The sequence below is a fragment of the Sycon ciliatum genome, chromosome 2 (genome assembly GCF_964019385.1).
Source record: "Sycon ciliatum chromosome 2, ocSycCili1.1, whole genome shotgun sequence".
Taxonomy (NCBI): domain Eukaryota; kingdom Metazoa; phylum Porifera; class Calcarea; order Leucosolenida; family Sycettidae; genus Sycon; species Sycon ciliatum.
Genome location: NC_088644.1, coordinates 15,291,036 through 15,308,775, shown reverse-complemented (window position 1 = coordinate 15,308,775; position 17,740 = coordinate 15,291,036). Strand labels below are relative to the sequence as shown.

Here is a 17,740-nt window from a genome sequence, read left to right as displayed (position 1 = left end):
GACAAATCAAATGTTCAGCATTTACCTCAACCAAGGACCATGCCGTTTGCTCTTTCCACTTCCTGACGATGGGTGCGCTGCCTGCTGGAGACTCTCCTATCTCTCGTAACATATTCTGAAGCCACGCGAGACGACGGGTAACGGTAATAATTACCTAATTATTAGCGAACAAAATAATGTCGTATGTTTTGATATTTGGCTGAATATTTCTCAGGAGAGATGGCATGTATGAACGTAGGCCATGTGAACTCAATCAGCAAGCTAACCCAGGAACAAATGCTTTCGCAGACGTGCATGTGTCTATCCAATCTTCACGTAGAGATCATCATTACATGCCCTCACTGAATGGCCTATTTATATATTTGTCCATACACTTCATCTGCATGTTGTCTCTTTGGAGAAGGGTATTGTTCATTTCATATGAAGAAGTTTGGGCAATAGATGCGTTCCTCTGGTACAATTTTGTTGACCTGATGTTTTTTTTCTAGCTTCTGGATAGCTTAGGTGAGGTACCGTCACCATCATGTTTCACAGTACATGAGGGTCAAACACTGCACCATTCTTTGTTGTGACATAATGTAAGTTATTGTAAGTGCTTGCAGACTCCATACGTTCCAGCAACACCTGGCATGGTTTTCCGCGAACGTCGTGGGTGAACAAATTCCTGTCCAACATGTTTATACAGACATGCCAGCACACACCATGCACCATACACACACCTGCCCTGTCGAGCCACTGCCACAAGGGCCTCGTGGGCCCGGAGGGGCAGTGGAGAGAGAATGGAAGAAAGCCGTCCCACGGCGCAAGGGACACAAAAACAAGAGTTTGTCTACGTAGGGAGCAACACACATACATACACATGCGCACACACACACACCACCACCACCACAAAACGAGAGTTCTGGTCCTCTGCCACCAGACCGACGTATGGCCGGGGAGAGCTTGAGCAGCGGTGTCTATTCTGCCCTGGACCGAACGGAAGCAGCGGTCGCAGGACACACAGTGTTCACCACTACATGTACACGGCTCCACTGTCGTTGGGGACTGAGCCACACACAAGAACGCCACAGCTAAGAAACCAATGGCCACAGCGATCACATTGGCATGCTCCACGCTGCTCCTGCACAGGCTTAGCCCGCACGCACGCTCTCTCTCTCTCTCTCTCTCTCTCTCTCTCTCTCTCACACACACACACACACACACACACACACACACACACACACACATACACACGTGCGCACATATTGCGAGAAAGAAAGAGAGCATGAGTGTCGGGTTCTTGCAGAGGAAGTGTTTATCAGCACACACTTATACAGTCATGCACATGCAGGCACGCAACGACCAACTATGCACCATGAAGTTTGTGTCACATATAAGATTGCAATACCAAAGAACAACTTAAAAAATATAACCTACTTCGTTCTCCTCCAAGTGTGTCCTCCCCAGCCAGGCCGTCTCCTGCATTTCCCTAGCTGGAATGTAGCCTACGAAACGGTTTCTCCAGACTAGGAGAAGATGCTTGGTATTCGCCATCTCTCCTGAGAAATGTTCAGCAAACATTTCAAAACATTTGACATTATTTCGTTCGCTAATTACCGTTACCTGTCGTCTCACGTGGCTTCAGAGTTACGAGAGATAGGAGAGTCTCCAGCAGGCAGCGCATCCATCGTCAGGAAGTGGAAAGAGCAAACGGCATGGTCCTTGGTTGAGGTAAATGCTGAACGTTTGATTTGTCCCAACCAAGATTTCAGCACTTGGTTCGTCACGATTTTCGCTTGCCAGCTAACGTCTCCGCACTCCAGCTTACTCCTGTCGGTGTCACGTCCCAGTACACAACGGAGAGGACTACTAATAAACAGTTCACGGCACTAACAGCATTGAACACAGTACTTCTTTCACTTCGTGAATTACAATAAGACAACTGAAAATGACACAATTCTGCAGTGATCGACCTTCTCTCTCACGGAGCTAAGCAGAATGTGCGTCATCACCTGTAGTCGCCATGGAAACGCAATCAGAAAATCGGCGATATGGCAAGTTTGCAATATCGTACGGAGGCGAGAGATATACCATCGGAACCGATAGGCAATTGTCTTTCATCTGAGCCCTACTTGAAAAATCGATGCACTTCCCCTTTAAAGGGGGAGTTAAGGCAAAAATTAAAATTTCACCAGTTGTAGTCTTCGGGGTGCTGAGTCGAATGGTTTTGGTCCGAGAAAGCTGAGACGCTCCCTTCCTACTTGAATCCCAATCGAACTCACGCACTTCCACCGAAACTGGGTGACTGCGCCCTACTAGATGGGGATTTGTATGCAAAATGTCACTAAAAGCGCCGTTTCGTTCTTATAAAGCACGGATGACCGCGATTGGCCCATATGTTGTAGTCTTTTGGACGCTGAGTCGACTGGTTTTGGTCCGAAAAGACTGCGATGCAGCGTTCCCCCTTTATTCCCAATCGAACATGGTCGAACAAGTGGTCACGTGCTCCTGCGTACACCAGTCACCTGGTCACCGTGCCTGCAGGGTACAACTTACTAGCCTGTTTGACCTTTTTTGGGTGCAGTCCTGTCACTCGAGTTGAACTCGAGTTGAACCTTGGTGTGAAAGTTGTCGCCTGCTGGCGTGGTGACCTGGTGATTTGGGCACCCAGGAGCACGTGACCGCTTGTTCAACCATGTTCGATTGGGAATAAAGGAGGAACGCTGCATCGCAGCCTTTTCGGACCAAAACCAGTCGACTCAGCGTCCAAAAGACTACAACATAATTATGGGCCAATCGCGGTCATCCGTGCTTATATAAGAACGAAATGGCGCTTTTAGTGACATTTTGCATACAAATCCCCATCTAGTAGGGCGCAGTCACCCAGTTTCGGTGGAAGTGTGCGAGTTCGATTGGGATTCAAGTAGGAAGGGAGCGTCTCAGCTTTCTCGGACCAAGACCATTCGACGCAGCACCCCGAAGACTACAACTGGTGAAATTTTAATTTTTGCCTTAACTTCCCCTTTAAATAATGTGAGAGGGGTTTGTTGTCACAAACGAACAGTTCACTCAGCTCACTCACCTGCCAGCGCCAGGAACGCAATTAGGACCATTGCCGCTCGCCACGCCATAGTGGCTCGCTCTTTCTGGAGTCGCCCTATTCCTCGGGCACTGCAGAATTCGCTGGACAACGAACACCACCTTCAGCATACAAGAGAAAGGTGTTGGAAATGTTTTGACAGCAATGTTTGCAGTGGCATACAGTATAGGCGACGCACAGAAACAGCTCCTCCACTAACCGGATTCATTTTTCTTGGTCAACTTTTGGCGCTTGTTCTGCGACCGCCGACTGGCTTGCTTCTTCGACACATCAAACAACACATTGGACAGACGTAGTCTTCTTGCGCCGTTCATTCACCCATGAACTAGTTCGCTCAGCCGTAACCAGCAGATTGTAACGACTGCATATCCGCGACCAATATTTCGGTGAGCAGAGCGCTGATGGAAGTACATAATTCCTCGGCCGCCACAAAACTGAGCACCTTTCCATATCTCTGCCTGCAATACCTTTGCCAGCTGGCCAGGTGGCTTCTGGACTTCCACACCATGAACACACGAGCTGTTTCCATCTGTGGATCCGAAAAAGGCTGTTTTCACTCAGATTCAGAACAGTGGATGGTCTGCCGCTGACCTAAAAATAGTAAAAAATAATATCTTAGGTCAGCGGCTGGGCCGTTTTCTACTCTCTGCAACCAACCGGGCAAAGGCCAGGTTCGTGCTTTTATTTCGCACGAATCCACGTCCACCGGGTCCACGCGTCCACCGGTGCACCATGTAACGTTCACAGAAAACGGAAGTGAAGAGCTGGTTGGATAAAAAGTTTAATGTATGTATGTACATGACCAAGGAAGCATATCCGTACCGGTCCGTTGCTACTCGATACTCAGGCTTCAGAGTTTTTTTGTTTTTGTTTTTTATCGTCAGGCAAACACACGCCTGCCCACACACGCTCTCTACTACTCTAGGCTGCAAAGTTCTGGCACAGAGCTCTCCTTCTCACCACCACCACCATCAGTTCGCGCCTGGCGCCTGGTCGATGCATGGCTGGCGGTATCCGGCATAGCAGGCTGGTACATCAAGTAGCGCATGGCACATAGATGATGACATAGCAACGACATAGCTCGATTGCGACGTACGTTTCGTCCCCGCTGGACTCATCAGGCAATCTTCTTCTTGGATGTCTTCATACGAAGCTTGACTCGGGAGAATGAAGTTGAAGACACCACTGCAGCTGTACACGCCTGCCCACACACGCTCTCGACTCTAGGCTGCAAAGTTCTGGCACAGAGAAGAAGATTGCCTGATGCGTCCAGCGGGGACGAAACATACGTCGCAATCGAGCTATGTCGTTGCTGTGTCATCATCTATGTGCCATGCGCTACTTGATGTACCAGCCTGCTATGCCGGATACCGCCAGCCATGCATCGACCAGGCGCCAGGCGCGAACTGATGGTGGTGGTGGTGAGAAGGAGAGCTCTGTGCCAGAACTTTGCAGCCTAGAGAGCGTGTGTGGGCAGGCGTGTGTTTACCGCCATATTGCCAGGTGTGTCTTTACCACCATATTTATCAACCATAAGTACAGCTGCAGTGGTGTCTTCAACTTCAGTCAGGCAAACAAACCGAACAAAGTGAAACTGTAAATTAAGTACGTAAGTAAGGGGCCGTCCGTAAATATCGATGTTTTTTTAGAGACGATATTGGTGCGTCTGGGGGGGAGGGGGTTTGAGCCATGTGCGTCTTTTCGAGCATCAGAAAAATATCGATGTAAATATCTGAAGTTTCGCCGATCCCTGCACGCGGACGTCTAAATGGCTATACAAGAAATGTGAAACCAGCTTCCGTTCGCGGAGCTAAAACTCGCGACACGAGAACAAAATCAAAAATTGGAAGCTGTACGCCCATGGCGAATTTCAAGAGCAAAGGAATGAGCTATTGATTGTGGAAATCGGCCGAACGATGCCTGCAGGAGACCTTTTTCAAGACGTAGAGGCAGTGCGAACAAACACGGACGAACTCCACAAGGGTTTCCAGTCATCACTGTCTGAACAAGGATTTGAAAACATTCAAGCCCGAGCGTAGCCGCTTTGTCTACACCAGTACACGATGGCTGTGAGCACTGCAGCGCCAACCCGGTTCGCTCCCCCCAGGCGATGCAGCTATTGCGTGAGTGCGGCGGGATTTTCACGCCTACACCGGACCCTCAACATCCTGGGCACTTCATGAGCATCCAAAAATATTGATTCCATGATCTAGATGTACATGTGCGTCTTCTGGGGGGAGGGAGGGGGGTCAAGGGAGAGAAGCACCAATATCGTCTCTAAAAAAACATCGATATTTACGGACGGCCCCTAAGTTCTCTACACTACAGTGTAGGTTTACAAGTTTCGACTTTGCGGGGTTGATATCCAGACACTCCGCAAAAGACAGGCACCCGACAAGACATACGCCGAGGTGAATAAGCAACCGAGTCGACTCAATGGCAAAAATGATACGAGGCATTTTGTGAGCTTGAAGTTGAACGATCACATTGACCGCTTCGCAAACAACCTCCTGTGCATACTATCAAGAGTACATAAACGGTTTATGTATTCTTTATAGTATGCATACTCATCAACTCCGCAAAGGCCGAACTTGGAGTTGTGAGTGAATCCATACTGGACAGCGACTCATGTAGATCCACTACAATAGTGTGGCCAATATCGCAGCAGTAATCAGTGGGCGAAGCAACAACTAAGACAAGAAGCACCCGAAAAGCCTTGCCGGGGAAAGCAAGAATGCCCCAAAGAAGGTGGCCAAGTTTCACACGGTGTCTATGAAGCACACGTCACCACACCAGTCAAGATGAGCACAAAACATACATGTACATCGACTCAGCAGAAACCACTTTCAAGACAAGACTAGTAAGACAACCACACGTTGTCATTCCGCGACAAGAAATACCGCAAAAGCACTGAGCTCACCAAACACCTATGGCAAAAGAAATCCACCAACAAAAAGTAGATTTTTTTACGAGAAACCACGAACCTCGAGAACAGAATACTGCATGATAGAGGTGGTTGCAGACGCAACTGTGGTGGTGAAACTGGAGCATCTCCGCCGACCTGAGGTCTCGGCTTCAGCGACACTTCAGTGCACCATAAACTGGGGAGGAGTAGGCACAGGGGAGGGGAGGGGGGGGGGTACATCTACGAGCTGTCCTGGAGGATCAAGGACAAGACCAGCAGTTCCTTCAACCTCTCAACAAAAGATTGTACTTGTACTTTTTGTAGCCTTTGCGCCTTTGGCTTTGCAGTTTGCACCATTGCTGGCATTAGTCATTGAGAAACACGCATCCTCGCTGAGTGCGTTCGATTATGCCCGCGAATCGATTCATGAATTCGCGCTATTCACATTATACCATGGTAAAAATTATCTTTGATTCTCAAGTATAAGCGCGCACTGATTTTTGGCGGCTAGGCCTTGACAGATTATGCAAATAATTTCGTGAAATTATGCTTTTCGCATTGCTGAAAAAATTGCAGAATTATGCTATTTTTATGCTAAAAGTTATCATATTATGCCGCATTATGATCACGTATGCTGCTATTGTATAATGGTTCTGTGCAAAATAACAGGGGGATTTTTTGTAGAGGGCGTTGTACTGTAGTAGCAAAAGTTCAACGGGGTCAACGCACCGTCTGACCTAGCTACGTCCGTCACTGATTGTAGTGGACTGGACATGTTCTCAAGGGAGTCGTAAAGCTACGACTTCCTGTTGCAAAAGCAGCATCTACATGTACTTGTACTTGTACAGTGGATATCGGTTATAAAGTCATCGGACATAGTGATAATTTACCGGCTATATTGATACAAAATGAAAATATCAAAAGCAAAACCGGAAAAGCCTGTCAAATTATCATTTTAACCAATATATCGAATATAGCGATAAATCGGCTATAAGGATACAGAATCACCATTCAAAACACCTCTTTGTGCAGAACAAATATCGTCTATAATGATAGCAACACACGAGTCTGAGGCATTGATGTCTCGACTTGGAGCCACATGTGTGTTTTCAGGTCTGATGCTTCCTGGATGATGCCTTTGGGCCAAGAAGTTCTTCACTCTAGACTGGGGAAGGTGCAGCAGCATGCATCATGTATCAGTACGCTACATTAGCGCGATCGAGTACCCACAAGTGTAAAATGTGTAGGTAAGATGAGCGCAGTTGAAAATCGCCTGTAGTGATCACAGAAGATGCGTTCACACACTTTGGACACGCAAGGAAGAAAGGAGATAGGGCGGTAGTTTACAGGCTCGAATCCATCTGGTTTTCAAATCCTTTTAAAAATTTCTGCAGTCCCACGATGTCGCGCTTTCAGAACGGAACGTTTTTTTTTTTTTTACAATGATCACAGCTCACAGGCAAAGACAAAAAATTGCATAGTGGGAGCATAGTGATGGTGAGGCTTTTTGCCCTCAGCCGACCTGAGGTCTCGACGTCATGGGGAGATAAAACGCACCAAAAAAAGAAGAAAAATGAAAGGAGTGACAGGTACATGATACGAAATGTTAGGAGGAGAGACAGTACATTAGAAGGAGGGGAATGATAAGACAGACAGTGCTAGGAGGAGAAGGAGAGAAAAGAAGAACAGACGTTATTGGGAATAGTATGTGGAGCGGAATTTGGAAGTCATGGGGTGAGGCAGATAATTATGATGCTGATGATCAGAGATGGTCATGTGCCCACGACCAGTCGTTGGTCTTCAAATAGCGGTTGGCTGCAACTTTGAAGTGTTGCAAGTTCTTGGTGCAGAAAGGACCAGAGAAGACTCCGGCGGGCAGCTGGTTCCAGACGGGGACAACTGCGTGAGGGTAGGCTCGACACAGGTTGTTTCGGGAACGGACTGGAAGTTCGTTGGCCAGTTGGTGTGCGTGAGCATTACATCTCTGGAATGTACTACGGGTGGAGTGGACTGTTCGGTGTTGGGGCTGCTGGGGTGGCAGCATCCTCTGTAGAAGGGGATGCGCATCCGGACAATGCATCTTGTACAGGAGGCAAAGTGCTGCAACCATCCGACGAAGAGCAAGACTCGGCAGCCAACACATTGGGGCGATGGCACGGATGGCCCGGGCTTGCACACGGTCGAGTCTTGCAAGATGGGATGGGGCCGCTCCCATCCAGACAATAGGGCAGTACTCCATCACTGGGCGCATAAAAGCATTGTAGGCTTGGATGCGACCGGGCACGTCTAGGAGGTGGAAAGCCTTACGCAAAGCACCAAGTCGCTGTGTTGCCCGGAGGGCTACGGTACGAAGGTGGCGCCGGAAGGTAAGCTGACCATCGAAACTGATGCCCAAGATTTTGAGCTCCTCCTGTTCCGTCACATTTGATCCGTTGAAGTCAATCGGTGGCATGTCCCATTGGGTGCGGTGGAAACTGACGGTCAGTGCCTGGGATTTGGCTGGTTCAAATTTTATTTTCCATTCTTGACCCCAGCGGGAGATGTTGTTGACTGCTAGCTGGAGGGCTTGGGTGGTATCTTCTTGGGTGGTGGGGGTGATGTTGGCATACAGCGTAGTGTCGTCTGCGAACGAGGCTAGGTCAGCACCGGCCGGTACGTGGTCCTCGCAGTCGTTCACGTACAGGAGGAAGAGAGTCGGACCCAGAATACTGCCCTGGGGGACTACAGCCTGAATTGGGAGCCTTGAGGATGTCTGGCCACAAATGACCACTTGAAGGTAGCGTTCACTGAGGTAGCTGCTGAGCCACTGGTGCAGTTGCCCACGCAGGCCGTATACGTCGGACTTGTGTAGCACACCGGGGTGTGATACGCGATCAAACGCACCGGCGATGTCAATGGCGAGTATGCGTGCTGCGCCTTTCTCCCTGGCTGTATGCAGCCACTGGTGGTGGAGGCTGGTAAGGAGGTCGGGTGCACTTTGACCATGGCGAAATCTAAACTGTCTGGTGGAGAAGACGTTGTTCGACTCGAGGAAATTTGTGATTGTTCTGTTGATGATTGTCTCCATCACCTTGGACAGAATACACAAGAGCGAAACTGGACGGTAATTGGAGGGTAGAGACTTTGATTTCCGTTTGAATATAGGGACTATGTTGGCAATCTTCCATGTCTTGGGTTGTATCCCAGTTTGGAAGCATTGGGTAAACGGTATGGAAAGCGGTTGCGCCAGTTCAGCAGAGCAGGCTTTCAACACTCGTGCCGGTATCTTATCCGGCCCGGTTGCCTTTGATGGGTTGAGCTGGCGAAGGGTGCGTTCAACAGCAGCGACGCGGCAACGGACGTCCGAAAGAGCCTGGTCAGTTCGAGGTCTGACATATGGGAATGGGGCGGACAGGTCATCTTGTGCGAGACTGCATTTGCTTGCAAAATAGCGGGCCATGCATTCTGCTTTGTCTGCGCTGGCTGTGTACTCTCGTCCATCGGGATCACGTAATGTCGGAACAGATTGACTACGCCCATTGCCAGAGGCACGCTTGACGGTGCGCCACCAGTCACTGGGTAGCAGCTGCTTTGAGGTCATTTTCTGTCTCAGTTTCGCCATGAAAGCACTCTTGGCAGTTTTGAGACAGCCAATCGTTGAGAGCCGTGCATCTTGGTAGGCTGACTGCCAATCGTGGTCAGACTGGTCGTCTCTCGGGCACCTCCATGCACGTCGTTTCCTCACTGTATTTGTATTTGTATTTATATCATTGTCTCATGGCACATCATGATGACGGCCAATAAAACTGAGACAAGGGTGAAAGCCAACCACAGCAGTAAAACAGATAAAAGAATACAAATAAGAGGCAAAGAAGGCAAAGGAGGAGACAAACCAGCAGGATATACATGAAACCTATAATTGAGCAGAGATTTTAGCAACAAAATTATCCATCGACGTGCTGGTCTTGGCCTGCGTTGGTAATGTTGCCCAAAACACATAGCCAGCAAAGATCGGGGATCTAGTGAATAGGGTGGAGGCAGCGCGTGGGAGACTGAGTGAGTTCCGGGTGTTCCGTGTTTCGGAGAACCAATTATAAGCCTGCATATGCAAGGGTATTTTATTTAGTAATATTTTATGTATGAGAACACAGAGGTGGTACTTATGTCGAGTGGAAAGGGGACTGACTGATCTTGGCAATTTCGTAAAGACTAGCGGAGGGAAAGCGACGATCTTTGCTAAATAAGATTTTAAGGAGCATGCGGTTATGGGTTTCTAGCTTGTTCAATACAGTAGTAGTTATGCCACACCAAGCAGTATCACAGTAGTCAAGTAAGGGCAATATATAGCAACGATAAAACAAGCGTTTGCAAGAAAGAGGAAGATGTCTACAGTGGGCTTGAAGAGCCCCAAGGATGGAGCTTGTGCGCTTGCAGACATACTGCACATGGGGTGACCACGACAATTTAGAGTCAATAATAACGCCAAGATGCTTATGCTCTTCAACAATACGAATAGCAACACTTGAAGAAGGAAAACAAAGTGGCAGGGAAGGGGGAGAAGGGGAAATGTACATAGCTGCCGTTTTATCAACGTTTGGCTGCAACTTCCAATCATGCATCCAGGTTATAACTTTCCCAATGCTATCTTGCATGGCTTCGTGCAGGCGTATAGGGCAAGCATTGGAGCAAAGCAGAGCTGTGTCGTCAGCGAAAAGGCTGACACCAGGGGCAATATCGGGGAGGTCATTAATATACAGGAGAAATAGCAGTGGCCCAAGGATTGAACCCTGGGGGACTCCAGAAGTAACGGGTAAAGGCTCCGATAACACAGTTGAGAGGCGTACAAGCTGATGTCGGTTAGAGAGATACGATGAGAGCCAGCCGATAGCCTTGCCATCAATGCGATATACTGTTCGCAGCTTAGCTAAGAGACCCCTGTGCCAAACAGTGTCGAAGGCCTTTGCGAGATCGAAGAAAACTAAACCAACATGGTTATGGGCGTTCCGGGCGGTGTGGATGTCTTGCACGAGGCGGGTAACCTGGTACCTGGTGGAGTCACCCCGACAAAAGCCCGACTGTGCTGGCGAAAGTGAAATGCGAACATGATCATAAATGATGTCATATACAACACGTTCGCACACTTTTGATAAAGTAGAGAGCAATGAGATAGGGCGATAGTTGCTGGGGGTGGTGCGTGGTCCTCTATTTTTGTAGGTGGCCACGACTACCGCAGTTTTCCACATGGCTGGGAATTTCCCTTCACGAAAAGATATATTCAAGATAATTGACACAGGATAGGCAACAGACGGAGCAAGAGCTCTCCAAACTTCGTTGGTAATTCCGTCTTGACCAGGGGACTTGCCAGTTTTCAGATTACGGAGATATTTCCTCACTTGGGCTGTACCAGTCGACAATGATAGGAGGGACGCAGGTATTGAGGGTGAAGGGGTGAGTGGTGGTATAGGCCACGTAGGGTCGTCAGGAAGTCCAAACGACGTAAACTGCGTGTTCAATATGTCTGCTATGTCTGCGGGATCTGTTGCTACCGTGCCGTCTGAAGCTGTCATTGATCGGATCGGCTCCCGACTACAGTTCTTACGGAGATGGCGGAGAAATTGATGGAGACTAGGGCGATCATGGGAAGACAGGGTGGCATGAACCGACTGTACATACTGACGATGGAGGGTACGTGACAAACATTTCACTTCGTTACGCTTGCGCTTAAAGGCAATGAAGTTTTCACTGGTTGGATACTTCCTATAAATGCTATACAAATCTCGCTTCAGTTTCACAGCACACTTAAGGTCTGTGGCAGCAGTGCACTCAGGGGTCCACCATGGAGGTGATTGTTCTGACAAAGCGTCATTCAACGGCTTGACCGGTAGCAGTTGCAAGTCGAACAGGGGGGATGTCACAGAGGCTACGCATACAAAGTCGCTGCTAATTAACTTGTGGAAAACTCTGAAGTGTTCGAGAAAAACCCTTGCGCTTTGTGTGATTAGGAAATGATGGCTTGAAACACCGCCAGAAGTGTATTTTGGTTCCTGCAATACTCTGTTCTTCGCTACCTTGTTATTCGGAAGAAACTCCCGTTTGGATTTGCGAAATAAAACAACCAACATCATATAATCACTACGAGCTAGCTCGTAGCTAGTGCCCAAAGAGATTTTGAAACCAGGAAAGTGGACAATCATAGATTACCGTAGCAAAGCGCTCTTCGCGCTACGGTGTGAGATGCAATTTCGTACTACAGTAGGGGTGACAGTGCATGGGATCAGTTCATACAGGCCAGCAGATCTTGCAAAAATGGGGTGAGCGTTTGCAGCAGACTTTACGGTACTACTACAATGGAATATACATACTAGTACTCATTATACAAATTTAGTACAGTATATGGTCCAAGTTCAGTGAACAATGATCTTGCCATCCCGCATGATTGCTGTTTTATATGATCGACAACAGGATCGGCACAGCTCAGCGATTTCTTGTAAATCATGTGGAAAGTAAAAGAGGCGAATGTGAACGCGAAGGATACCGTTGCTGGAAGTGATTTAGTGATAGAATGACAAATGAATTATGAAACAAGTGAAGCAAACACTTTGTGGTGCTCATATCCATATTATAGTACATAACATAGCACGGTCAGTGTATTCTGAAAAGATTAGGTTATGCACAATTCCTATTCGGTAAAGCTGAAAGGTAAGTGGCCATCCATTATGAATGGGTTATTGCCTAGATTATTGGCTGCTCAAGTGAGAAACCATTCCATGGCAGTGAACGAAAGGATCATACTAATGGCAAGAAATGCATGCAAGGATACAATATGTTCCGAGACAATTAATATACATAGAATGCGAGGTACAAGTCATTATGATACGGAAGAGAACGTGAATATTTGTCCTCGCTGTAATTCCTGGTGTTTAACTAGCTCGTGACCTGGTGAGAGCATAACGTAGAGGCTGAAAATGCGTAGCTCAGCTTTTTCATTTGGGGCGGGGGGGGGGGGGGTCGGTAGCGCTACACCAACTCGCATCTGCCACACTGTCTAAAATCTGCCACATTGTGTTGTGCTTGGAGTTGGCAGTCGTGGAGTTCTGCCAGATAAGGAAAGCCAATAGAACAGATCCACATGCGACACGTAAGCACTACTGCCATGACAGTAGAATTCTCATTGATTAGACTCGCCCCAGGAAATTAGAGCATGTCCGATGTGGTTGCGTAGGCATCATTCGAGGTGTGTACACAGGAAATCTTCGTAGTACTCATGTTAGCTGGGCTCTCGTACATAGGATCGGCAGCCTCTTTTGATTGCTCTACAGTCATTGGTACATCTGTCTGATCAAGCCGCTCGCCAATCACTGTTTCGTATATGCCATCTCCTTCTCCCGCCTTGCTGCTGCATTGATGCTCTTTATCTGAGCTTACACCGGAACAAGACCGTTTGGTGTACATTCTGGATGTCCACCACACTGAACAGAATATAGCAGATATAACCAGCACAGTTCCAACAGACGCGGAAATCCCAATTATAGGTGACTGACCTAGTCCCGAAGAGTACTCTTCAGACTCATCGAAGTGAGAGGAGGTTGTAGGGAGTTGAACAGTCGTTGGGGTAGATTCAGCGCGCGTATTCCGTTCCTTCGTAAACTGAGGGGATATCTGCCTTGTAGATGGAGGACGAATAGTTGTTATACCTGGGATAAGAGAGTAACAGCATGACATGAATGATCCCCTCAAGTCAAGTCAATCTGGGGGCGATTCTTGGGCCACGAAGTTAAACCCTTCTCTCTACTCTGGGACATAGCTTTTCGTAATTTTTGTTGTAATGCCATTACCACTGAACATTGATTTTGCAGTTTTGATTTTACCTCATAGCTCAGTGGTTAGAGCATCGCCAGCTACAAGCGAGGGTCCCTGGTTCGAGTCCTGGTGGTGACAGTCAATTTTTTCTTCAGACTTCTCCCGTTTCTGTCTTTCCCTCAAACTAGTGAAGATTTTACCTCAGTCAAGTTATACATTTGACTGAGAACACAATGTAGCAATACATCATAAAGATTCAGATATTCAAACTTTGGTGGAGTCAGTGAAAGCGGTTAAAGCCTGCAAAAAGGCCTGCAAAAAGGCTGCTACCTTAAAAACTGTTGGTATTTTGAAATTGTGTGTGTGTGTGTATGGAAAAATGAAAAATAGGGATTCACTGGCCAGAAAAAGTCACTTCAATCAGCTGTGTGGTGGATACCAGGCTAAAAATAGTGGCGGTCAATTCTTCAGCCTTGCAAGCTGTTGAATGGTGCAATCCCAGCACTACACACACGACAAGTTGCTATGTCTAACATAGCTGTTCGCTATCATCGCTTCCGTGATGGGCAGGTCTGAGGTGTGTGTGTATGTGTGTGTGTGTGTGTGTGTGTGTGTGTGTGTCAGCTAGTTCGGTTGGTGGGTACACTTATGCCTGATTGTGTTGGGTCTGTTGCCAACGGGCTCGCCTGCTTGAAAGTGGAATGTTGTACCTGCCACCTTTGTTGGTTCCAGGCTTCATATACTTTCTATTCGAAGTATACATACTTGTTAACCATGGACTGCTTCTGGCTAGATTAACTCTTGTGTAATCTATGGTGCTAGTGAAGCTTTTATCAGATCCACTCTGATTTAGCCACCCACACTAGTAGCAAGTATTACCTCCGTTGGGGGAAGGGGTAACTGCAGTTGAATCCCGGGACGGACACCCTGATGCCGTCAATCCTTTTTCTGCACCTTGTCCTCACCCACTTACTGAGGTGTGGTGAGCCCATAAGTGGGATCATTTTCAAGTCCGCCCAGAGTTTTGGGGATTTCAGGAGGTGTCGGCCGTTGGGCGGTTCAATAGCCAACTGAGTCATCTTTCCAAGATTCCTTTTTGAGTCTCTCTCCCCTCTCCCGGGGAGACCCACGTGACCAATTTTGGCAGTGAGCAACAAGTACAAGTGTGTGTGTGTGTGTGTGTGTGTGTGTGTGCGTGTGTTTGTGTGTGTGTGTGTGTGTATGCTGTTGAGTGCGGAGAGGAAGGTTTGCTTTTTGTGAGCGCCTTCTTCAGGATGTTGTAGCCACCCTAAGCAGCCGTGAGCCATGTGGTGTAGAGCAGGCCATGGCTGTGGTGGCCCACTAGGTAGCCTTGCATGTTGCCTGGTGGAGTTTGAACAGCACGCTGCACAAGAGGAGCGGAGCGATATTTTTGAATTTGAATTTTTGACATGATGGCGAAGAGAAAGAGTGTCGGGAAAGGGAGCGTTCTGACTGCTGCGACGTGGAATGTTTGCTCTCTGGTGGAGGATGGTTAGGATGTGAGGACTTGTAGAGGACGTGCATCGGCCGGTGACAGGCATGTTGACAGGAAACTTGATATTCTTGCAAACGAACTACAACATTTCAAAATCGATGTGGCTGGTGTACAGGAGACGCGCTGGCCTGGGAACGACGTTTGGCCTGTCAGTGGTGGTGGCGTTTTTTTCGACTCGGTAGTCGAGGATCATTTCTTCAGTGATTTACAGTCAGTGAGTGATGCCTCATTTCTTGTTGGATGAGAGCAACGAAGTAAACAAGAAATGCTGTTCTTTTCGAAATGCGAGTGCACAGTCCAGAGTTCACGGACTGTGCTGGGAGTGCGATACGCACTGGATGCACAGTGCGGAGTTGCAGCATGCACATGAAGGTGCATGCTGGTCTGAAGACAGTGTTCATTTTGTTCTTGCACTGCTGCTGTACAGTTGCGAATCCCACCCGCCCACCCAATTGGATATTCATCGCTAGATATGTATGTGCATATGGATTTATTGGCTGAGTAAGCAGTAGTGCGTGTATGTGGCGAGCATGTTTCTGCGCGCGCGCGCGCGCGCGTGTGTGTGTCTGTGTGCGTGTGCCTGCACCATGTCGGCTGCGCTGGTGCAAGTCGCGAAGGCCAATGTCAGATAATTCTGTATTAAGGTAGCACATTGGCTTTAGACTGGCCCATTTGGGGTTATTCAGCATCTCCACTATTATCGCTGGCGGCAATTCCCATTAATCAGTGCACCAAGCCGTGGTGAACGTATTTCTTTCGGAAGTTCATGTATCCAGTGTACCATGGCTGGGGTCGCTTACTGTCTTGCGTTGTTTTCCTTTTGTTATGCTAAAGCGATGTGTACCAGGCTGCCATAATTATGTCTAAATCCTTGTCTATGCCTGTGGCATAGTTATATTAATACACATGCGGTGCAAGAATTGGAGCAGCTGTTGCTGCGACCCTGCAGTTCTACTGTTGTTGTTGTTGTTGTTGTTGTTGTTGTTGTTGTTGTTGTTGTTGTTGTTGTTGTTGTTGTTGTTGTTGTTGTTGTGGTGGTGGTGTGTACGAGATAGTCGAAAAGAACAGTCGATTCTGGCGATATTCTGCTACTCTTAGCGGATTTCAATGCTCGTGTTGGTTCATCATGCGACCTGGTGTTTGGTGATGTCGCTCATTTCGATGACATGCGTGGCGACGGTGATGGCTGGAGTCGTGTGCATGGGCGGTATGGCCTTGGATCCTTCAATGAGGCTGGGGAAAACGTGCTGTTGTTTTGTGCAATCCATGATCTGTCCATCATGTACACTTGGTTCAGGAAGAAGAATCGTAAACGTGGAACTTGGTTCAGGTGCGTACGCAGGGTCACCTCTGGGGGAGGGGGTTCCAACCGAATCACAAACAATGAGTTTTAAACCCTCTGAAAAGAGCCCTGGGAGAATTTTCAAAGTTATGCAATTTTTCGTGTTCCTTGGATTATAAATTCAGTTTTACTCACTCAATCTTCATATTCTTTGGCTTCCTGGAAGAAGAAAGGTATTCGGAAGGGGAAGAAAAATGAGGTCGACCATGATACTCAAGTTGCACTGCGCGCTTTTAAAATTGCCGAGCTTGCGGCTCAACTTACAAATGATATATATTATCTCAAGAAACAATGCTCGCAGCGCTTCGAGAATTGTTTCTACGGAAAGCTGAGATTTTTCTATTCGACCTGGATATTTAGATCGTTGAATTTGAGCGAGATTTGACTGAGTTACGATCTGTTGAAGAAACGTTTTGCTTTCTTGTCAGATCGATCGCGCGCCCTACAAAAAAATGCCCATACACGTTGCTCGTTTGGAACATTTGGTGGGGGGGGGGGTTCGGGCAACGGGAACCCCCCCCCCCCCCTCCCCTACGTACGCGCCTATAGCGCCTGTGGGTACACCCAGCGACTCGGAACGAACATTTGATAGATAACATTGTGATGCGCTCTGGCCATGCACCACACCAGCGGCGTTGTTATCAGGTTATTGCCGGGATGTAAGCGTCATGCGCCGAGCGCTGTGTTGGACGGATCATTTCTTGGTTCGCACCAGACTTTTACTCAATTTCGTCCTGCCTAAGACACAGTCCAACAAGCGGAGGAAGCCCTATGCTGTGCATAGGCTGCAGAGCAGTGACGTCCGAGAGCCGTTTCGTAAGGAGATGGAGAATGCCTGCGAACGTAGATGAGAATAGCAATGTCAAGGAGGCCTGGGACGCGGCATGTACTGATATTCAAGGTGTTGCGTCTAGGGTGCCGGGCCACAGCAAACGCAGGCAACCTTACTGGTTTCTGGAGAGCCAGTCAATCTTGGAGCCCTTGATTGAGGAGGAGCGGATGATGCATGAACGGATGCTTGTGAACGATAATGCCTCGATGCGAAGGGACTTCAGGGCTGCCCAGAGGTCAGTCAGCCGAGAGATTCGTCTGGCGAAGGAGAGGTGGATTGCGGAGGTC

General features: G+C 48.1%; 2 protein-coding genes across 5 annotated transcripts in view; both read right to left on the bottom strand.

Moving 5' to 3' along the window:
- LOC135808887 (CUB and sushi domain-containing protein 3-like) overlaps window positions 1-3,279 on the bottom strand; it is a 122,225-nt gene extending 118,946 nt beyond the window's left edge. For all 4 annotated transcript variants that reach the window (XM_065322126.1, XM_065322128.1, XM_065322129.1 and 1 more), the window contains exon 1: window positions 3,062-3,279. In XM_065322126.1, coding sequence (XP_065178198.1) covers window positions 3,062-3,110 — 49 coding nt within the window. In that variant the 5' untranslated portion in view covers window positions 3,111-3,279. The remainder of the gene's footprint in view (window positions 1-3,061) is intronic.
- Window positions 3,280-12,387: 9,108 nt separating this feature from the next.
- LOC135810400 (CUB and sushi domain-containing protein 1-like) overlaps window positions 12,388-17,740 on the bottom strand; it is a 187,479-nt gene continuing 182,126 nt past the window's right edge. Inside the window, exon 18 of the mRNA XM_065323893.1 lies at window positions 12,388-13,657. Within this exon, the coding sequence (XP_065179965.1) occupies window positions 13,158-13,657 (500 nt within the window). The 3' untranslated portion in view covers window positions 12,388-13,157. The remainder of the gene's footprint in view (window positions 13,658-17,740) is intronic.